Source organism: Scyliorhinus canicula, chromosome 8 (genome assembly GCF_902713615.1).
Source record: "Scyliorhinus canicula chromosome 8, sScyCan1.1, whole genome shotgun sequence".
Taxonomy (NCBI): Eukaryota; Metazoa; Chordata; class Chondrichthyes; order Carcharhiniformes; family Scyliorhinidae; genus Scyliorhinus; species Scyliorhinus canicula.
In genome coordinates this window covers 110,167,285-110,190,454 of record NC_052153.1, presented here as the reverse complement: position 1 = coordinate 110,190,454, position 23,170 = coordinate 110,167,285, and the positions used below count along the sequence as shown (strand labels likewise).

General features: G+C 44.8%; 1 protein-coding gene across 1 annotated transcript; it reads left to right on the top strand.

Moving 5' to 3' along the window:
• The first annotated feature begins 13,519 nt into the window (after nt 1–13,519).
• On the top strand, nt 13,520–22,890 carry LOC119970003 (ARL14 effector protein-like). The gene is made up of 4 exons (XM_038803964.1): nt 13,520–13,570; nt 15,116–15,268; nt 17,090–17,226; nt 22,529–22,890. Exons 2-4 carry the CDS (start codon nt 15,134–15,136, stop codon nt 22,755–22,757), a joined length of 501 nt encoding a protein of 166 aa, XP_038659892.1. The 5' UTR covers nt 13,520–13,570; nt 15,116–15,133; the 3' UTR covers nt 22,758–22,890.
• The last annotated feature ends 280 nt before the right edge of the window (nt 22,891–23,170 follow it).

Here is a 23,170-nt window from a genome sequence, read left to right as displayed (position 1 = left end):
TGCAAACTCCGCATAGACAGTGATCCAGCGGGGAATCAAACCTAGGACTCTGGCGCTGTGAAGCCACAATGCTAACCACTTTGCTACCGTGCTACCCCAAACTTTGATGTCGCCTGCTGCTGTACCAGCTACAGGGGCATGTTTTAAGTGAAACAGCTTCTCCTTCAATCAATCATTGGTTTTCCCGCAGGTCAGCAGCTTCCTGTGCTGTTAAAGGCTGTCATGAGTGCCCTGTTCATGCATGGTCTAAACTTAAGAATGTTTGGTGAAACCATTCCTTTACACACCCTCCATTGCTTCCACGCCTGCTTCGCAGAAACACTTGCATTTGTGGTCTTTGTAGTACATGTAGAATGGGTGGCACAATCTGGTGAACTATACACAGAAGCACGGGAGGAGGTAGTGGAGGCTGTGAGAACTATGGCCACTTCTCCTCAGGAGAGGCGCACAATTATTCAACTTCATGCAGACGATGCTCCTCGGGTATCATCAGCACAGTGGCAGTGTGAAATGTGTAAACATTTGTTGGAGTTTCCATTTGTGAAGTTCCATGCACAAATGGAGGCTACCTATGCCATGAGTGGCTCTTTACCTCTGACATATGAACGCATGGCAGTGAGCGGTTGACCTGCTATGACTCATCCGATCTCCATGGCCTCCTCCTCTCTTGGTGTCTTATGTTTTCTTTCATTATTTATTATTTTGCAGGATATGGGCATCACGCACTAGGCCCACATTTTCTGCCCATCCCCTATTGCCCTTAAAAAGATGCTGGTGAGCCTTCTTCTTCAACCACTTTGGTCAATGAAATGAAAAAATGAAAAATGAAAATCGCTTATTGTCACGAGTAGGCTTCAATGAAGTTACTGTGAAAAGCCCCTAGTCGCCACATTCCGGCGCCTGTCCGGGGAGGCTGGTACGGGAATCGAACCGTGCTGCTGGCCTGCTTTGTCTGCTTTAAAAGCCAGTGATTTAGCTCAGTGAGCTAAACCAGCCCCTGCTAAACCAACCAATGCTGTGTAGGTACAGCCACAGTGCTGTACAGGAATTCCAGGATGTAGATCCAGTTACAGTGAAGGAATGGCAATATAATTCCAAGTCAGAATGCTTGTAGGTGGTGATGTTTGCATGCATCTGCCCCGTCCTTCTCGGGGGTAGAGATCACAGGTTTGACAGTGGTATTGGAGGAGGCTTGGAGATTTGCTGAAATGAATCCTGTAGATGGTTAACACGGCTGCCACTATGCATCAGTAGAAGAGGAATTTAATGCTTAAGGTGGTGGATGGTGTGCCAATCAAGTGGGCTATTTTGTCCTGGATGGTTTTGAGCTGTTTTAATGTTGTTGGAGCTGCACTCATCCAAGCACGTGGAGAATATGTTCCATCACACTCCAGACCTTCGCCTTTTGGAGGGTGGACAGATTTTCGGAAGTCAGGAGGTGAGTTAGTCTCCACAGAATCCCTAGCTTCAGACCTGCTCTTCTAGCCGCAGTATTTATATGAATAGTCCTGTGCAGTTTCTGGTCAATGGTAACCACCAAGATGTAAACGGGCAGCACAGGATGTTCTTGCAAACCCCACGGATGCCTGCTATGGCTGCTTCCTCCAGGCATGCCTTCTTGGTGAGATCTGCTGGACTCTTTCTCTCAGCTGCAGCATTCTGGGGTGATTTCTTTCTCTGACTGCTTGCACAAGCAACTCCAAGGAGGCATCATTCAATCCTGGAGCAACCCGAAAGGAAGCAAACAAACTCCCTCACCATTGCACAGAATTGTCATCTGTGAAACATTCCCTATGATTAAATTCACACAAGACTTCAAATGGTAAAGCCTTTAATGACAACAATATGACCTCTTTCAATTGTGCGTTGTTGCTGAGCTAATGCAATCCAGGCTCTTGTCATTTTATCTGCAGTTGTGCATCGTACTTACTGGTTCTTAAATTTATCCATTATAATTCCAAAGACCTTCCTTGACCAGCACTTTCCATTTGACACACACACATTCTTTAGATTTGTTGTTCCAATATTCACCATTTCAAGCTTAGCCACATTCAGTTGCACCTATCATTTACATATCTAAATAATTCTGACTCTGACTAAAATTTTCTGAAAATTTTAATAGTTTCCTAGTTGGATACCCTCTCAAATGTTGGAAACTCAGCTAGCTTCACTCTCGTTTAAGTAATTAAAAACAGCAAAGGCCTTATGACTCATTCTGGGGTATCTCATGGACACCCTGAAGTGAATGTTCATCTTTAGCTTTTCCTGCACCATGTGGAGGCAGTGACACAATGGCATTGTCACTGGGCAAGTAATCCAGATATCCAGGGTAGTGCTCTGGGACATAGGTTCGAATCCCACCTCAGCAGATCTGGAATTAAGTGCCTAATGATGACAATGAAACCATTGTCGATTGTTATAAAATGAAGAACCCATCTGGTTCACTCATGTTCTTCTGCGAAGGAAGTCTGCCTGGTCTGACCTGCATGTGATTCTCGAGCTAGAGTATAATGTTGACTCTTAAGTGCCTTCAGATTTGGCCTAGCAAGTCTCTTAATTAAAACAGCAGTGGGATGAGACACTTAATTGAGCATGAATTACCCACATTTGGTGGTCGGGCAGAAGGCCATCCACAGGCCTTCCCACCACAGAATTAATCAGGGCATCAAACTTGCCACGGAAGTGAGTAGTAAATTCTGCCTTGTCTTTCCTGCAATATTTTTAAGTTGCCTAGCTCCTCCACCACTGTTAGTGGAAATTAGGGTCAAGTTTTCCTTTAGCCCATATCACTGACTGTATTTCAAGGATAGCAAGTAGTTTGTGAGTAATTTTAACATTTGTCAATTATATAAAATGGGGAAATAATGGATTCACCATTTTTATGCACCTTTCTCAGCTTTTGACTCCTCTGAAGTCAAGAGAAGAGAAAATTGAGGAGATGTATAACAGGCAGATAATCTGATGTCACCCCTTTTGCCCTTCAACCAGAAAGTAAAGTTACTTCCCTTGAACAAATCTCCAATTTATTGCTCCTGATTTTCTAATAAGCTGCCTACTGATTGTGAGACCTGCTAATGGTGCAGTCTCAGGAAATGTATTTAACTCAGGCATCTTTTCCTCCTATTTCTGAGAAAAGGCAAATATGAAATAAGCGTTCAATCACTTTCCTGTTGCTCTTTCATGTTGTTCTTTGTTTTGTGCATGTATATTTGAAAAACCTTGAATCATCTTCACTTGAGATCTCCCCACAATATTAAGTTTGATGTTTCATCTGCCAAATTCATTTATCTTTGCATGATTTTATTATATTCTTGCACAAGCTGAACCAGCCCCAAGAAACATTGAATTTAAATTCATTTCAAATTGTATCTTTATTATATTTTCATAATCACATACTCTGTAAAGTGTACATATCTTCTCTGAAATACTGTACACAAAGTGGTTTAAAAAGTATGTTTATCGATTACCCACAATTTATTCTGTTGATGAATAATTTCTCAACCTTAGGGATCAACATTGAATTAGATGCAGTATGTACTGTAATGGATTATTGTAATTAAATATTTAATAAATGTAAAATCATACTGATGAACTATTCAATTTATAAAGATTAATTTTGCCTCATTAAACATTCAATGCCTTTTCTCAATGTAAGGATGAAAGATTACAATGACTGCTGCGGGTTACAGAAATAGACAGACAGGAAGATTCTGTAGCCACAAACGGGAGCCCAGGATGGTGTGTTGCCAGGGTCAAGGATATCTTGGAACGGCTGCACAACATTCTCACAGGGGAGGAGAAGGAGCCAGAAGTCGTTTGCACGTTGGCACAAATGGTGTAAATAGAATTAGGAATGAGGTCCTGAGGAGTGATTATAGAGATTGAGGAAAAAGATTAAGAAGCAGGACCTCAAGGGTGGTAACCTCTGGATTACTTCCGGTGCCACATGCACTGACAGGAAGAACAGGGGAATATGGCAGATGGGATGCGTGGCTAAAGAATTGGTACAGGCAGCAGAGATTCAGTTCTTAGATCATTGGGATATTTTCTGGGGCAGAGGTGACCTGTTTAAGAGGAGCGGGTTGCATCTGAACTGTAGGGGGATGTGGTAGTCACCACTGCTGTATATATTGTATATATAGGATGTTGATATAGGTGTTTTACGGTAAGGCCCCTGTACTACAGGTACGGGGGTAGTTTCCTGCCTGCTGGCTCTGCCCAGTAGGCAGAGTATAAATATGTGTGCTCCCCGTACAGCAGCCATTTCGTCAGCTGCTGTAGGAGGCCACACATCTCAGCGTAATAAAGCCTCGATTATATCAGACTCTCGTCTTTGTGTGCATCAGGGGACCAAAATCCTGGGGGGTCAGATTTGCTAGTGCTACAAAGGAGGGTTTAAACCAGATTGACAGGGGGGTGGGATCCTCAGCAGCAGGAAAGATTGAAGAGACTTGCAGTAGTAATAGGGTTGTCATAGTCGGGGATTATAATTTACCCAACATAGACTGGAACTGCCATAGTGTTAAGGGCTTAGATGGGGTGGAATTTGTGAAGTGTTTTCAGGAAGATTTCCTTCCACAGTATGGTTCTATCAGATACAAGCAGCTGGAATCGAAGGATTCCCTGGAAGTGTAAAGGGGATACAGTGCAGTAAGAAAATTAGGAGGGTAAAAATGGGGTATGAAGTAACTTTGGCTGAGAGGATTAAGGAGGATCCAAAGAGATGTTTAAGTATATTAAAGGAAAAAGTATAGCTAGAGAGAGAATAGGACCCTGAAAGACCAAAATGAACACATGTGGTGCTGTAGCACAGTGGTTAGCACAGTTGCTTCACAGCTCCAGGGTCCCAGGTTCGATTGCCCGCTGGGTCACTGTCTGTGTGGTATTTGCACTTTCTCTCTGTGCAAAGAGGAGCCATTAGGGTTGGAGGCAGTGAAGGCAGCGATGGGTTCATCCCCTGGCCCCATCCCCCCCACCACCCACACCTCCCAGGTCCATCAAAACCTGCCAATACAGGTTCCAACTGCCACGGCCACTCCCCCCACCTTGCTCCTGTTCACTAGCCAACGTTGCATTTGCTAGCGCAATGGCACATGTGAGATCCGCCTCCCCTACATCAAAAACGAAACCACAAGACGCAGTCAGGTAAGGCATCGGTGCCGGATGGGTTCCCAGTGAAGTTTCATGGAAAGTTTAAGGAATGTCGATGCCGCTGATGGTGGAAATGCTTGATGATGCGATGGAGAAGGGTGCAGTTACCACTGTCTTCAGGGGGTGAAAGGCCGACATCTTTCTTTTAAAATGTATTTTGTTACAAACATGCATCAAAACAAGGTTACAGCAAATAAACAGCCGGGAGACAAACTTCCCAACAATCAATTATACGGTCTGTACAGATTTTTCCCCATTTTAACCCTCCCCCCCCATCCACTGCGACGAACAGCTCCGCAAACACAGTCACAAACATACCCCATGTTTTCTCAAACCCCCTACTGAGCCCCTTAACTAATACTTTATCTTCTCTAACCACAGGAAGTCGTACAAGTCACCCAACCATGCTGCTACCCCCGGTGGCAATGTCGACCACCACTCCAGTAAAATTCACCGCTGTCCAATCAGAGAGGCAAAGGCCACGACATTGGCCTTCTTCCTCTCCATGAGCTCCAGCTTCTCTGAAACACCAAATATCGGCACCAAAGAGTCCGGGTCCATCTCCTCCTTGAAAGGCCAACATGTTCACAAGGTGCGTACCCCCGTGCCCAACCAGGTCCAATCAGCTGCACAGTGGTTCCAGTTGGCACCGTGGACTCTGTCCCTCCTCCTCCCATCGGTGGCCGGCACCATGGGGGCCTCTGGCCCTAGCACCTGTCCCTGATACCAGTGGTACCATGTCCCCAGGAATCGCTACGCGGCGCGGCTAGGGGGCCACTGGCAGACGCTCCCCCACCCCCCCGATTCACCGCGCAAAGCTGGCCGAGTTTCCAACGGCGTGGTTCTAACCACGTATCGGCCGTCGGGGACTTCGGGTGGTGACTACGGACTCAGTCCGTGGCAGCCCTGGTGGGGGGGGGGGGGCATGGGGATGATCACCGGATTGGTGGGGGGGGTCTCATGGTTGGCCAGGGGAGGGATCGGGAGGCATGGATCCAGGAGTGGGTGTGTTCACGGGGGGGGGCCTACATTTTGGATGAGGGTTCGCAGTCCGAGTCCGCCATCACGCACAGCGCGGCTGCTGCAGGCCACCGCCATGCACATGTGCGGACTCCCGACAGGAAGTGTGCGGCCCCGTATCCGTAGCCAGAGCTGCCAGAAGAACTTCTGGGTCCTGCCAGCCCCCTGCAGGTAGGAGAATCGCTCAGGACTTTCTTAAGGAAAGTCAAAAGTAAAACGCCAGCCTATTTACGCTGGCGTCGGGACAAAGCCCCATTTTTGGAGAATCCAGCCCATGGAATACAAGTTCCCATGATAATGGGCAGAGGCCTGTCCAGCTGGTACTCATTATCAAACCCTTTAAATACCATTCCAGAACAAGACCGGGAGTTCCTGTTTGTCCCAGATTGGGACATTTGTATTGTATGTCGCAGGCACAGCTTTACTTTTGTGCTTATAATAAAATTAATTAAACCTTCATCTTCATGTCTCCTGTATAACCACAGTCTCCTCACCAACATTTGCCTCTGCTATTACCACCAAGAAACAGATTCATTTATCTCATTGACTTTCGAGGGATCTGGCTCTTTACAAACACTCTACCTACTCCACAACACAGACATTTTGGTCATGAAGGGAAACGTTGGCTTTTTCCAAACAACCACACTTGCTATGTTCTGAATATTAACTTAACGATTCAGTCATTGTCCTGTCCGATTCTCCTGTCACTTTATGTTCTTTCATTCAGCTTCTGATGCGTCCTAATGGTTCTAATTTCTTGGATTGAGTTACTTAGCGGCATTATATTGCCACCTACTGGTAAATGTTACTAGATTGTATTATGTGAGCTAACCACTGCTGCCTCACGGCGCTGAGGACCCGGGTTCAATCCCGACCCTGGGTCACTGTCCATGTGGAGTTTGCACATACTCCCCATGTTTGCGTAGGTTTCACCCCCACAATCCATTGATGTGCAGGTTAGGTGGATTGGCCACGCTAAATTGCCCCTTAATTGGAAAAAATATATAAATTTATTTTTTTAAGTTTATTTTTTTTAAATAAATAGTAATAAGAAATGTAAAAACTGTGAGCTAACCGTTCCCTCGGAGAATGATAATCATCAGGAGAAATCTCTGTGTTGTTCCAATCATTCCTAAGATTAGACAAGAGGAACGTCTTTGTGTTTAACATTAATCTAAGCATTTGTCAAAAAAATAAAAAGGCAAGCAAAAAGTAAGGACAATATTGGATTGAGGTCTTTTAATGAGAGGTGAGAGTCCCTTTCAGTGACTCACTTGGGTTCGAAGCCGAACCCAGGACATAACAGGAATGAATGACTCTGATAAGCATTGTGTTAAAACAACAATTTTATTAAATAATGATTGTAATAAAATGGAAATTATAATTGATTATATATAAGAAATATTATATATAACGGAAGAAAGATAACTTCATTGAAAGGAGAAAAAACTTTGTATATAGCTGAAGAAAGGAAGACAGACAGATGTTTGTTTAAACACAAACGATAACCTTCAATTTGGTCTGATCCACGATAGCTTTCCCATATTAGTACACAAGTTATCGTCCCCTTGGCAAAGTTACTGAATAACCCTAATAGGTGAGCACCTTGGTCAGTCACTCTGTTTCTGGCCCTCCTTCCTGTTGTCCGTGGATGACTATTCTACTTGCCTGCAGTCCTAAGTCTCCGAAGCAATTTCTCTTTAAACTGAATTTTTGGCTGCTTCATTGCAGCCGCTGGAAGCCTGCTGCTATACAGTCTTTCCCAAAACAAATCTCAGCTCTTACCAGATGTTGTCATAAGGACCTTAAGCAGACGTTGTACAATTCACATTGTTTCCATAGTTCTTGGCGGTTTCTTCTCATCTGCCATCACTCCAGCTCCACCAATTAAACACCATCTCCTGATGCTTCGTGTAACCACACCGGATAAGATTACTCAGCAACGCGGTATGTAGTCCAAGGGTCACAGAATGCAGTATGAAATAAAAATCGCTTATTGTCACGAGTAGGCTTCAATGAAGTTACTGTGAAAAGCCCCTAGTCGCCACATTCCGGCGCCTGTCCGGGGAGGCTGGTACGGGAATCGAACCGTGCTACTGGCCTGCTTGGTCTGCTTTAAAAGCCAGCGATTTAGCCAAGTGAGCTAAACCAGCCCCAGTAGAACAGCACTTTGAAGATATATATTTTAAAAAACTTATTTCAGTGTTCTAACTTGAGAAAGTGAAAAACAAAAGATTTACGGGCGTGATACTCAGGTCTTGTTGCGCTCTTGCTCGAGTGAAACAAGGCTAGTGAATAGCAGGAGAGGCCAAAAATGAGAACCGCGCCAGGCGACAAACAGTTGCCAATGCAACCGGCCTACTCTCTGGTGAAATTGGGATCCCGCCGTAGGGCGAGAAACCAATTATCACCACTTAAACCCTATTTCCATATTATAGCCATGTAAAATGGCCACCGGCAAAGGACCATGGGAATTGTGGTCACGTTGGGACACAGACAGGTACACAGCTTCTTGCGCAAAGAAACCAGACTTGGCTGAAACTTGTATCCATTAAGAATCGATCACCATTTCCCCCAGGACAATAGAGTTTGAATCAAGGAGTTACAACAGTACCAGACTAACCGGCGCCACCCCCCCCCTTTGGAAAGGCCAACATGCCTGGGACAATGACAGCTGGGACCCGCCCAGCTTTCGAGGTATTCGCCCCCTAATTGGCTGAGATCGATGACGGTGATTGAAAACCCTATTAATCCATTGGACCCGGAGTAATGATCACCCAAAAGGGCGCAAAAGAGACAAAGGATAAAAAGCCCTGCGCACTAGAGAGCGATCTCTTTTGGGACCCGCCTGTGTGCGACCAACTGCAACAGAACAACCAAGTTCAAGGACCCGCGACCATTCCTGAAGGACGAGCCCAGCTGAGACGAACCCAACAACTGCCAAACCGACCACGTGGACCCGGATAAAGGCCTTATCTCACACAGTGCTGGTCGCTCGAAGTTAAGTAAAGGCCATCTTAGTCGTTAGGTGCAGTTTAGTACGGAGCCTCGTGTATTATTGCATAGAGATACAAGTCTTGTGTTATTAATAAACTGTATTTTTAAGCTACCATATTGGTGTGTGGTCATTTGATCGGTATAAGAAACAGCTTGTGGTTCACCCCAAAGTAAAGAAGGCAACAATATTAATGAGAGGGACCCCATATCCAACGGTCTCTCATCATTCAGCAGCCTCCCCAGCAAGTGAACACGTTTGAAAAACGTGAACCTGGCTGAAGGGCTTCTGTGGCGCCGGTTAGTCTGGTACTGTGTGGGGAGGAGGTGAGTAGCCATATTTGCTCACAGGTAAAGAGCCCGGGGGTGCTGGGCTTGCCACCCCAGTGCTAGACGGGGTGTGGGGGACTGCCATGGTAAGGGAGGAGGGGGAGACGCTGGAGGGGCAGCCACGCAAGGTTCCAATATGCCAACCCCTGGATAGTGTATACCCATTCTGTGGGCAACCCTCGCCCCTGCCTGTCTGTCCCACCAACCACCAATAATCCCCATTGACCGCAGAGGCATCTGGCCGTGCTGCTGAAGGCTATTGTTAATAGAGAATTGTCAATCATGGTTAAGTGAGCACTTCACATAACCCTAGTGGATTCCCATGAGTGGGCGAGCTAGTTAGCATTTGGGAGTCATTACCTAGTATCCCAATCAGACCGTGATGCCTGAACACTGCAGGAGGCAGCACTACACACGATGAACGTCTGAGGATCGTGGGATTATATTCATTGGAGTTTAGGAGGTTGAGGGGAGATCTAATAGAAACTTACAAGATAATGAATGGCTTGGATAGGATGGACGTAGGGAAGTTGTTTCCATTAGCAGGGGAGACTAGGACGCGGGGGCACAGCCTTAGAATAAAAGGGAGTCACTTTAGAACAGAGATGAGGAGAAATTTCTTCAGCCAGAGAGTGGTAGGTCTGTGGAATTCGTTGCCACAGAGGGCGGTGGAGGCCGGGACATTGAGTGTCTTTAAGACAGAAATTGATAAATTCTTGATTTCTCGAGGAATTAAGGGCTATGGGGAGAGAGCGGGTAAATGGAGTTGAAATCAACCATGATTAAATGGTGGAGTGGACTCGATGGGCCGAATGGCCTTACTTCCGCTCCTATGTCTTATGGTCTTATGGTCTACACATGCAGCAGCCAACACCCGAACATACAGGGGATGGGATACAGCTCCGGGTGAGTGGAACAGGGAGGGGACCAGCGCCCGGTCCAGGTGATGTTATGTGCAGGTGTCTGCGTTACAGGGTCTAGGGTCCATTGAGGGTGGTCCACAGCAGCCGGGTGTTTAGGCTGGGCATTTTGGGCATGCGGGAGGGGGATCAATGGAGAATGGAGGGCTCTGGGGCGGGAGTTACCGCTGTATGTCAATCTAACACCCACTCCAAATTCCTTACAGATATTGAATGGTATGGACGGTATTTTGAACCCTGCAGAACAGGCCCTAGTGGTACTGCTGATAGGCCGGGCGGCCAGACAGCGGCAGCAGCAGCGTCTGCCGATGCTCGAGGCAGTGACCCACATGCCAGAACCTGTCCCACACCCTGAGGACCCGGCCGCCCATCAAGCCAGGGAAGGACCCAGAGGGGGAGGCCAGCGATGGTGGGGTCCAGCCTCACCTCTGTGGTGTCCGCTGACCTCCACATTGGTGGCCACTTTGTCCTCGGTCACCGCTGTCACCTCCAGGGCCCGTTCTTTGAAGGTTGTGAGGATTTGTATGTCCGGCACCCCTCTGGCAGTCTGGGCCCTCTCCTTGTGATTGTGGTAGAGCTGCTCCTGTGGAGACACAGAGAGGGCATTGTTAGCCACACACGTGGGTCACAGTGGTGGGGATGGTGGTGAAGAAAGGTTTGGGGGGGGTTTAAGGGAGAGGGGGTGGTGAAAGGAGAGTTGGGGGACACATGGGGGGTTGGGGGGTGGGAGCTCTTTCTGGAAATCTTTCTGGAGAATCACGCCCATAGTCTAAACAGAACTGTGCGGCCCGATCATAGAGAAAACAAGATCGACAATAACACATCACGACTGATTATTTTTTTTTTAAATTTAGAGTACCCAATTCATTATTTTCAATTAAGGGGCAATTTAGCTTGGCCAATCCACCTAGCCTGCACAGCTTTGGGTTGTGGGGGCGAAACCCACGCAAACACAGGGAGAATGTGCAAATTTCACATGGACAGTGACCCAGAGCTGGGATCGAACCTGGGACCTCGGCGCTGTGAGGCAGCAGGGCTAACCCACTGCACCACTGTGTTGCCCTTCACGACTGATTATTGAGTAATTAATTTAAACTCAATCATAGCTAGGTTAAGATTAGTATCTATCAAGTGAGAAAATACAAAGTGACTTTAAAATATTAAAAATCAAAGCACAGAAATAAAATGCAAAATACAAAATTGTAAAAATGAGTGGCCTCAGGCCTACAGTCTTCTCAAATTCAATACCATTTATCAACTTATACAGTATTTTTGCAATTGCAATGTGAAGTGAAACAACAGTATTTCACAGGGAGTCAGACCTGGCTTTGAATTGTCAAGTGGAGGCAGTAGTTTTCTCATTCCAATCCATTACCCAATTATGGCTTTGTGGCAGCTGATCTTTACTTCGCCCAAGGGACACATTCTAATTGATAATCTTGGCGTCTGTCTGTGTGGAGTTTTCACTTTCTCCCTGTGTTTGTTTCCTCCAGGTGCTCCGGTTTCCTCCCACAGTCACAAAGGTGTTAAGGTTAGGTGGATTAGCCATGCGAAATTTCCGCTCAGTTTCCAAAAGGTTAGGTGGTGTTACTGGGTTACAGAGATCGGATGGAGATGTGGGCCTAGGGTGCTCTCTCCAAGGGTCAGTGCAGACTCGAAAGGCCGATTGACCTCCTTTTGCACAATAATGATTCGTTCCCCATGTCGGCATGGGCTTCCTCTGGGTGTTCCGGTTTCCTCCCACAGTCCAAAAGAGGTTCAGGTTTGGTGGATTGGCCATGCTAAATTTCCCCTTAGTGTCAAAAAAGGTTTGGTGGAGTTGTTGGGTTACGGGAATCGGGTGGAGACGTGGGCCTAGGTAATGTGCTTTTTCAGAGGGTCGGTGCAGACTCAATGGGCTGAATGGCCTCCTCCTGCGCTGTAGGGATTCTATGATCTCCATCTATAATCGGTCACAATAGTCTTTATTTTTATTTTTTTTAAATCCAATTAAGGGACAATTTAGTGTGACCAATCCAACTACTCTGCACAATTTTGGGTTGTGGGGATGAGACCTACGCAGACATGGGGAGAACGTGCAAACTCTACACAGTGACTGGGGGCTGGGATCAAACCCTGGCCCTGAGCGGGTCATGAAGGTCTTCATAAGAGGCTTTCCCTGATAGACTGGTGCTAGGAGTCAGTGGAAGCTAACATTGAATGGATTGGCAAATCTAAAAATGCTGCCTTGTCCCAAAAAGGTTATATAATATTCCTCCCGTGGTATTTATTTACAGTAAGAAGTCTTACAACACCAGGTTAAAGTCCAACATGTTTGTTTCAAACACTAGCTTTCAGAGCACTGCTCCTTTCCTCATCTGAGGATGGAGCAGTGCTCCGAAAGCTAGTGTTTGAAACAAACCTGTTGGACTTTAACCTGGTGTTGTAAGACTTCTTACTGTGCTCACCCCAGTCCAACGCCGGCATCTCCACATCATATTTATTTATAGAAACTGCAAAACTAGTTTCCAACATGAATGAAGAGTGAAGGATAGTTTACAAGTTAAACATCTGAAAGTTTGGAAGGCTAAGGGGAGTAGGGTTAGTTGCATTGTTCTTGCAAAGAGCCGGTATGGACACGATGGGCTGAATGGTCTCCTTGAGCCCCGTGGCCGTTGGTTGCTGGTGCTGTCAGGTAGACACAGCTGTCATTGGTTATTTATGTGTGATTGACAGGCAGAGCTGACGCTTGGAGGTGATTGGCGGATGGAGATAAGCGAGGAGACAAGTTAAAAGAGCATCCAGTGATTCAGAGGCTAATTACTTTATTCAGATAATTAGTGTATGAAAAGAAACTGCGCGGTGATATCTCGTTATTTCCGTTTTTAACGCTTTGCGATTACAGCAGGTTTGGATTGTTCAGAGTTTGCCGTCCTGTGTGCAGGTTTATTGTTTAACTGCAAAACAATCTCTGTTGAATTAAGCGACGTCTCAAATGTCTGGCACTTGGCTCATCAATTGGTAATGCACTGTGTATTGGACTTTGTGTGAGCGGTTGGAGGTGAGCAAAATCTATAAAAGATAATCCCAACTGCAAACTTAATTACTGTGTTGAAGTCGAAAATTTTGGTTTTATAGCAGTTTTGCTATGGTTGTTTATTTTTCCTGTTGAGAAAGTGAGAGACAATAGTTCTAAAGTTTAATTTTCAAGTCTGGTACAACCAATAGATTGTCCAGAAGAACAGTGGGTAGGGTCTGTGGTACGAACGGGCCTGACCATTTAACTGATCGTATTGCTGAATTTGTACAGCAGAGGGAGGTCATTTGGCCCATCGGGTCTACACTCGCTCTTCAATGCCAATTCACTTATTGAAACACGAAGAGCCCTTTTCGAGAACGTATTTAATTCCAGGAAAAATCGATCCAATTTTTTTTTTAGTGTTTCCGTGCCATCCCTGGTCACTGCTCTCTTGCATCCTGACACTTTTCAATTACTTGTCTTAAGGGGTAAATATGGTCGTTTCTTGTGCTGCCCGCTGGATCAGTTCCAACTTGGAATCCATCCCAGATATGGGTTAATTTTATCTTTTGGAACAATTCTAAGGATAATTTTGTAGATTTATGTGTCTGTGTGGGTTTGTTGGGAAAGGAGAAAGGACATGAGAAATTCAGCTGTTTAGAGAAAGTATATATGTAATTTGGAAAATATAAAATAGCTTAAATGGTTTATTATTCATAGTCTGCCATAAATCATTTGTTTGAACATCTTGGACTATTGTATTCTGCTTATTTCATTTGTTCCCATTTCTTTTTATTTTATTACTTTTGGTGTTTGGACCCATAATTGGAATGTGCCTTTTAAACAGCATGCTTACCAGGTTTTGTATTTTGGGGAGGAGAAACCAGACTCGGTGTCAGATCTTGGGGACCAGCTTTGGAGGAACTCTGTTTGCCTGGTTGACAGTCAGTGATTAGGTCCTGCCTGATGCTTTCTGAGAGAACTTCAAAGCGTTTTAGAACTTTGGTGTAAGGAATGTTCTGTCTCACTCTTTCCTCTCCTGCTGCTGAAGGGAAAGAACAACTTTATTTGAAAACCAGTGAGTGGCTGCCATGTTTTTGCTGAGAACGTGAAGAGAACCTAAAGGCAGATGTACCAAAACAAAAGCCTGAATTTCAGAAAGGCATTAACTGGGGTGGGTGGGGTGGTGCGTGGTATGTGTTGGGGGTGCTGTGTGTCATAGTCCCAGATGATCAAAGGCTGCTTTCCACTTTTTGGGGGGGGAGGGGGGAGGGGGGGGAGGGGGGAGGGGGGGGAGGGGGGGCGGGGGGGGAGGGGGAGGGGGAGGGGGGGAGGGGGCGGGGAGGGGAGGGGGGGGGGGGACTGACTGGTGGTAATTTAACCTGAGGATCACCACAACTTGGGCAAGGTTGAGAAGGTGGAGCTATCATGAATAACCTCAGCCGGAACAGGAATTGGACCCGCTCTGCATTACAAACCAGCTCTCCAGCCAATTATAATACTGTACCTAATAAAAAGTTACTGGTGACTGCAGTTTATTGGGCTTAGCCAAGGACATCTTGTATTTAAAATATAATCTAATTTTACTTGTGTTTCAACTCGGGATCAAGTGGGTCTGGAATTGACCAGGTACTAGCCGAGGGTGTCATGACACTATCATTCATGTCTTTCCTCATCAATCCTGATGTTTTTTTACATCCAGGAATATCTGTTGTGGACCATGGACCAGATTCTTGAAGAGAGCACTTATAACCAAGAAAGGATGACGTTAAGTATTCAAACTCCTGCCACGAACTGCAGAAATAAATTGTTGCAAGAGAACCCTGTATCAGAAGCACAGAATCAAAAGAAAATGGTAGGAGAGGAAACTTTGTGTTGTGCTTTGTTAAGTTTGGGTTTCAATGTCAATTTCGATATTCAGATTCCTCCCTGTTTATTACCATAAGACATAATAGGAGCAGAATTAGGCCACTCGGCCCATTGAGTCTGCTCCGCCAATCAATCATGGCTGATGTTTTCTCATCCCCCTTCTCCCCATAAGCCCTGATCCCCTTTTTTAAACAAGAACCTATCTATAAGACTGTTTGCTCTCATTTCCTTTGTTTATTATTTTGGTCCGTGGACCCATCATCTGAATGTGCCTTTAAGCAAGTTGAAGTTATAAATGTGAGGTTATCCATTTTGGTAGGAATAACAGCAAACGGGATTATTATTTAAACGATAAAATATTAAAGCATGCCGCTGTTCAGAGAGACTTGGGTGTGCTAGTGCATGAGTCACAGAAGGTTGGTTTACAAGTGCAACAGGTGATTAAGAAGGCAAATGGAATTTTGTCCTTCATTGCTAGAGGGATGGAGTTTAAGACTAGGGAGGTTATGTTGCAACTGTATAAGGTGTTAGTGCGGCCACACCTGGAGTATTGTGTTCAGTTTTGGTCTCCTTACTTGAGAAAGGACGTACTGGCACTGGAGGGTGTGCAGAGGAGATTCACTAGGTTAATCCCAGAGCTGAAGGGGTTGGATTATGAGGAGAGGTTGAGTAGACTGGGACTGTACTCGTTGGAATTTAGAAGGATGAGGGGGGATCTTATAGAAACATTTAAAATTATGAAGGGAATAGATAGGATAGATGCGGGCAGGTTGTTTCCACTGGCGGGTGACAGCAGAACTAGGGGACATAGCCTCAAAATAAGGGGAAGTAGATTTAGGACTGAGTTTAGGAGGAACTTCTTCACCCAAAGGGTTGTGAATCTATGGAATTCCTTGCCCAGTGAAGCAGTTGAGGCTCCTTCATTACATGTTTTTAAGGTAAAGATAGATAGTTTTTTGAAGAATAAAGGGATTAAGGGTTATGGTGTTCGGGCCGGAAAGTGGAGCTGAGTCCACAAAAGATCAGCCATGATTTAATTGAATGGCGGAGCAGGCTCGAGGGGCCAGATGGCCTACTCCTGCTCCTAGTTCTTATGTTCTTATGAAACAGCCTGCTTCTCAAGACATCATGTGCCCGGGCTTTGTTTTTAGACAGGAAAGACCAGACACCTCAGCACAAGTGGATCTTGGGAACCAGGTTTGGAAGGAGTTGGCAACCTGTGAGTTGGTCAGACCGTATTCTGCCTGACTGCGATCAGTGATTGGTTCCTGTGTGATTCCCTCTGTGATGCTTTCTGAGTAGATCTTGGGAAGTGAAAGGATCTCGCTCTTGCTGAAGTGAAAGAACTGCTCTATTGCTCTGAAAGCTGAGGGCCTGGCACATCCTTTGCTGTGTACCTGTAATGTGTGTGCATGTGCATCCATCGGTTATGCCCTGTAAATACTACGAATAGTTTTGATGTATTGACTATGAAAAATTGCATCACCTACAGTTTACCAAAGCCACATTGTACATCTGAAGGAAGTTTCGTGAGATGCAGCCAGTGTTCAAATTGTTCCTGGAGATACCATGGACACTTTTTTTTTTTTCCTTCCAACAAGTGTAACTGTCAGCAATCACTGTGAATCCTAACCTGCTACTTGGCACAATTTCCTAGGCTATTTTTGTAACCATTGTTTTCAGATTTGCTTTGACACTTGGAAGAATTTTTCAGTATAATACGTCTGAATTAATATTGTATTTGAAACATGAATGATCTTTTATTAGAATCATTGAACATAATTTCCACAAACCCTTCCTGTTGCAGAAGCAAACGGAACGCCAGTTAAAATGCTTAGCATTTCAGAATCCTGGCCCTCTGCTGGCTGAGTTCAACCCTGAGACCAGAATACAAACAAAAGAAATCCGCAGGACAAAGCTAAGGCAGCTGGTCTTCGAAAGCAAGTAAAATCCTCAACATGATTTTCATAACCTCTTTATCTCTAACTTCCACTACCTCAAATTTGGGCTTAATTTTATTAGGTTTTGAAACTCGTGAGCTTTCCCTTCCTTGTATTCTAATAGTGCAAGACCCAAATCATTGCAGAATCCCACAGTACAGAGGAGGCCATCCATCCCATTAAGTCTGCCCCAGCACCACCTAGCCCTCCCCCTTTCATGGGTAGCACAGTGGCTAGCACTGCTGTCTCACCACTCCAGGGACCTGGGTTGAATTCTGGTGTGTGGAGTTTGCACTTTCTCCCCGTGTCTGTGTGGGTTTCCTCCCACAGTCCAAAGATGTGGAGGTTAGGTGGATTGGTCATACTAAATTGCCCCTTAGTGTTCAAAAGAAAGTCGGGTGGGGTTACAGGGATAGGGTGAAAATGTGAGATTAAGTAGGGGGGCGGTGCAGAATCGATGGGCCAAATGGCCTCCTTCTGCACTGTAGGGATTTTATGAAAGAGCACCCCACAACCCTACCTAACCTTTGGAGTAAATTCAAGTAAAGGTCATCCCATGTGCATAATGTGCTAAATTAAGAGCACATTTGCTTGGGAATAAGTACCTGCCTACTCTTCTAACTGTTTAGATGGAATAGTCCTTGGTTGATAGAGAAAGTCCACGAAGCATTCCCATTAATATCTGCTTATTAAGGTCTGTAAATTGCTGGATCCCTTTGTCATTGGTGTTTAGGAATCTGTCAATCTCTGCTTTAAATATACTTCCATAATTGAGCTTCTACATGACTTTGCTACTCCTGTCTTCCAATCCTCTTGCAATAAAGATTAGCATACTATTAGCATTCTTAATTGCTTGCTGCATCTGCATGTTAGCTTTCAATGACTTATTGATGAAGACACACCAGTCTGTACAACCAAACGTTTAGAAATATTTTGTACACCTGTTCACATTTTGCCACAATATATTGCAGCTGCCATGTTTTTGCTCACTCCCCAAATCCTCTTGAAGTTACTTTACATTTTTTTCACAACATATGCTCCCACGTAGCTTTGTCATCTATGGACTTGGAACTAATACATTTTGCTTCCTGTATCCAAATCATGATATTTATCGTAAACAACTGTGGCCAATGTTTTGATGCTTGCAGTATCCCACTAGTCACAGCCTGCCAACGCAAGAATGACCCATTTATTTCTATTCTGCTAACTAATCCATGCAGTGAAATATTTCCTATTCCATGTGCTTTATTTTTGCTAGCCAACCTCCTGTGGAGGACTTTTTCAAAAGTACATTATGCCCACTAACTCCTCTTTATCAATCCTGTAGAAAAAGGATGGGTTGTATCTAAACTGGAGGGGCAGAAATATTCTGGCCGCAAAGTTTGCTCGTGTCTCAAGGGCGAGTTTAAACTAGTATGGCAGGGGGGTGGGAACCAGAGCAATGAGTCAGAAAGTGAAATAACTGAGGGGGAACTAGAGAACAGGCCAGTAATATCCCGGAAGAGCAGGCAGGGAGATGTTGCTAAACACAGCCTGGACTGGTGGTGTGAAGTGCATTTCTTTCCGTGTGAGGCGAATAAAGAGATAAGGCAGATGAACTTGGAGCTTGGATTAGTACTTGGAACTAAGATATTGCAATTATAGAAACTTGGTTGAGGGAGGGGCAGGATTTGCAGCTAAACATCCCAGGCAATCTTCAGGGGTATTACAACAGCCAGTGCTACAAATGGAGAAGGGGCCGACACCCTCGCACAGGAGGATCCTGCTCGGCTGATGATCAGCAGCACCACCCACAGCTGCAGATTGGCTGGCAGACCTGGTGGAATTACTCCACCTGGAGACGATCAAGTACACCATCCGAGGGTCAGATGAAGGCTTTTTCAAAGCATGGGGGCAGTTTGTTGGATTGTTCCATGACCTGTTCGAAGCCAATAGCGACTAGGGAAAAAGCGAGAGTCGGGAGAAAGCAGACAGATACACAAGGGGAAAGGGGGCGGAAGAGAGAAGTAGACTCCGAGGAAACACTGGGAGAAGCATGGAGGGGGGGCGGGGGCCCATAACAGAAAACAAAGCTGGGGGGGGGGGGCAGAATAGGAGCCAGCGGACAGAATACCCAGAATGAAAGAGGATGCCAACGATGATGAGGGGGGGGGGGGGGGGGGAGGGGAGGGGAGAAACACCAAGGCGATTGTTTATACTTGAGAACTGCATGAGATGTATATATTGGATGCAAAGTTTTACTGTGTATAATTGAAAATTCCAATAATAGGAAGGGTACAGTCACAATTTTGGGGTTTACTACAGGTCTCACAACAGCCAGCAGGAGATAGAGGAGCAGATATGTAGGCAGATTTTGGAATGGTGTAAAGCAACAGGGTTGCTGTGGTGGGTGAGTTTAACTTTCCCCTATACTGACTGGGACTCGCTTAGTGGTAGGAGCTTGGATGGCGCAAAGTTTGTAAGGAACATCCAGGAGGGCTCCTTGAAACATAGTCCAACTAGAAAAGGGGCAATACTAGACCTTGTATTGAGGAAATGAGCCTGCCTAGGTGATCGAAGTTTTAGTCGGGGAGCATTTTGGGAACAGTGACCATAATTCAGTAAGATACTGTTGATAAAGATCAGTAGTCCTTGGGTGAAGCTGCTAAATTTGGAGAAGGCTAATTATAACAATATTAGACAGAAACTGAAGAATCTAGGTTGGGGTAGATGTTTGAGGGTAAATCAACATCTGACAAGTGGGAAACTTTTAAATGTCAGTTGATAGGAATTCAGGACTGGCATGTTTCTGGTGAGGAAGAAGGATATGTATGGGAAAGTATAAGTTTCAGGAACCTTGGATAATGAGGGATATTGTGAGCCAATCAAAACTAAAAAGGAAGCATTTGTAACGGCAAGAAGACTGAACAGGTGAAGCCTGTAAGGAATACAAGGAAAGTAGGAAGGAACTTGGAAGTCTTGCAACACCAGGTTAACGTCCAACACGTTTATTTGGAATCACTAGCTTTCGGAGCACAGCTCCTTCATCAGATGAGCTCCATAGCATTTGCACAAATTAGGTTTATCCAATTTATATGCAAGTTGAAGTCTTATTATTATTATTATTATTATTATTATTATTATTATTAGCCATGTACCATGCAACACCATTTCTTGATTTATATTCTGTCCAACATTGCCACCACAATTGGCAGAGAACAATGTCTGCCACCCTTCACTGTTTCTTGATTCCACCCAACAGATTCTACAGGTGGAATTTTTCCATTTTTCAGTTTCCGGCCCTGATTGAAAAGCGGCTTGTGTATCTCCAGATGTACTGCTGAGTTTCAGACCAGATTTTCTGGCACTCTGACAATCCCCCACACGTAGCAGTGCTGACCTATCAGTGCCCCTATTTTTCCTTCTGTGGGTGGCAATAGTGACCATGGCACCTCTGCGGGAACCCCTTGACTGTTTTCAGTGAACCTCGCCGATGTGATGTCATGTTAGCAATTGTTTGAATACTCTGTGGGGGAGGGAGAGAATGATGTGGCATGTTGGCTCTTCAATAATATGTAAATTCATTAAAATATAAAGGGTGGAACCTCTGTCACCTGAAAGGGGCAGGGAAAATCGGGAAACAGGATCTCATCAGTGAGAATATCTTCCCAACTCAGAAAAGACTTTGAGCCCATGTCGTCATTCTTGCTGATGTTGAATGCAGGCGCAAAATCACCCTACATTTTGATCAAGATCCTCACTCACTAATGCACTGACCTAGTTCCTTTGCTACCCCATTTCCTTGTGCTTTTTTCTTTTGCTGCTCCTTCCTGAAGGATGAATAGCCCAACTTATTCAATTCCCAGTCTTGTTCACCCAATAACCACATCTCTGTAAAGGAAATTAACTCTTTGATTTGCCTTCAAATCATCTAGTTGTGAATGCTGCATGAATTCAATGTCTTTAGTCCTTTAACTTTATCCTGCATTCTGATCCTAATTAATGTTTGCCTGCTTTATCTGCTTTCCAATTCAACTTTTTTTTCTACTTCCTAATTTCAGTTTTGTTTTCCTCTCCCATCCTCCTGCCAATCGAGTTTAACCTCACCCCAACATTAGCAATTCTCCCTTGTTAGTCCCTGTGCTTCAAACTTGATACCCTCCCTCTTGCACCAATTCTCCAGCCACATGTTCAAAATTATAGTCTTCCTATTCCTTTACCAGCATGTGGGACTTGAAGAAATCCTGGGATAACTGCATTTAAAGTCCTGCTTCCTAACTCCTTTGGTCTGTTTTCAGGACCTTCGCCTCTTCCTTCTTCTGCTATTGGTAGCAGTGTGGACCATGATTTCTGCTGTTCATCCAGTGAGCTGCAGTTCGCTGTGCCATCTTTGACCTGGCACCAGAGGTGGAAAATACAATCCTGGATCTGTATCTACAGATGCAGAAATGCCTGTCTGTTCCTCTAATAATTGAATCTCCTATCACTATTACTCTTCCACTTTTTCTCCTCTCCTCTAGGGCAGCTGAGCCACTTGTGGTGCCATGGACTTGGCTCTTGCTGCTCTTCTCTGAGGAGCCATCACCCTTTCGTTCTTGCGTTCGTACTGGTATCCAAAGTAGAAAACTGGTTACAGAGCAAGATTGGCTCAGGGGACTCCAGCAACCTTACTGGTTCTCGTAGACTGCCTGGAGGTCAGCCATTCCCTCTCTGTCTGCATGCTCCTAATCTGCACTGTGACCCTCTTCCTAAACGGGCTATCCACATTGTTCTCTGACTTGTGGATGCACGACAGTGACTCCAGCCACTGCTTCAGTTCCAAAACCAAGAGGACAAGTTTTTGCAGCCAATGATGCTTCCTGAAGATGTTTGTTTAGGTCACATGGTGCAAGGTATACATTCTATTCTGCCAAGCTGCCCTACTATACTTAACTTTACAAACTATTTATTATAAAGATAATAACTTGCCAAACAGCTGCTTCCCATGTGCCACAGAAATAACCAAATACTGCAGGCTGAAAAGGATTGGGGGGAAAGAAAGGACCACCTTCAGGGAACTTGATAAACTGGCAGCTACTCACTCTAAGTTTCTTTTCCATCCTTAAAATTTAATTGATTTAGAGAGAGACTGAGGTTTGAGATACACTGCTGTATCATTAGCAATTCACATCTCCAGCAATGTATGGCTCTAAGCTAATATGGTTTGAAAGCTCTTCAGGTGTGCCACACCAGCACATCTTGTGAAAATACTATGATTGTAGAATCTGTGTTGCTGATTTTGTGTATTTCTAAAATATGTTCTGATTTTATTTTTTCTTCATCATTAGTGCTGTTTGGCAGAGAAAATATGACAACACTGGCAGGCTGCTATTCAATGGAGTAGACCTTTGTGACTGTCTGGATGAAAACTGTCCTGGCTGTTTCTACCCCTGCTCCAAGTGTAGTTCGTGGAAATGTGGCTCTATATGTCGCTGTAACCGGAAGTGGATCTATGATGGAATTGAAACGGAAGGAAGTGATATTGTGCAAAAGTTCCCCAATTTGGATTCTAGTTGAATTTGTACAAGTCTGAATGGAGTGTATAGTGATGTGGATTTTTTTTTGCATGTGCATAACGTGATTTGCACAACTCTTTTTATAGCACTGTATATTTGTCCGCTATTGCACAATAAACTATTTAATTTGTCAATCGTGATCTCTCATTTCTCTTATTAAACAATATTTTAAACAATATTTTGTTTAAGCATAAACGTTGCATAAATTCAGAACACACTTGCCTTGTGGGTTTTTCCCGTTATTTAAAAGGGAGACAATGAAAATAGTCATTCGACTGCTTCTCCAACAACCGTGCCCCCTCCCCCTCCCTTCCAATCTATTCTGGTCACAGATATTACACCAACACAGTATGACCTCTGTATAACAGAACAAAGGTGCTTGCTCATTCCTTTGATTTTGGAAGATACTGGCGG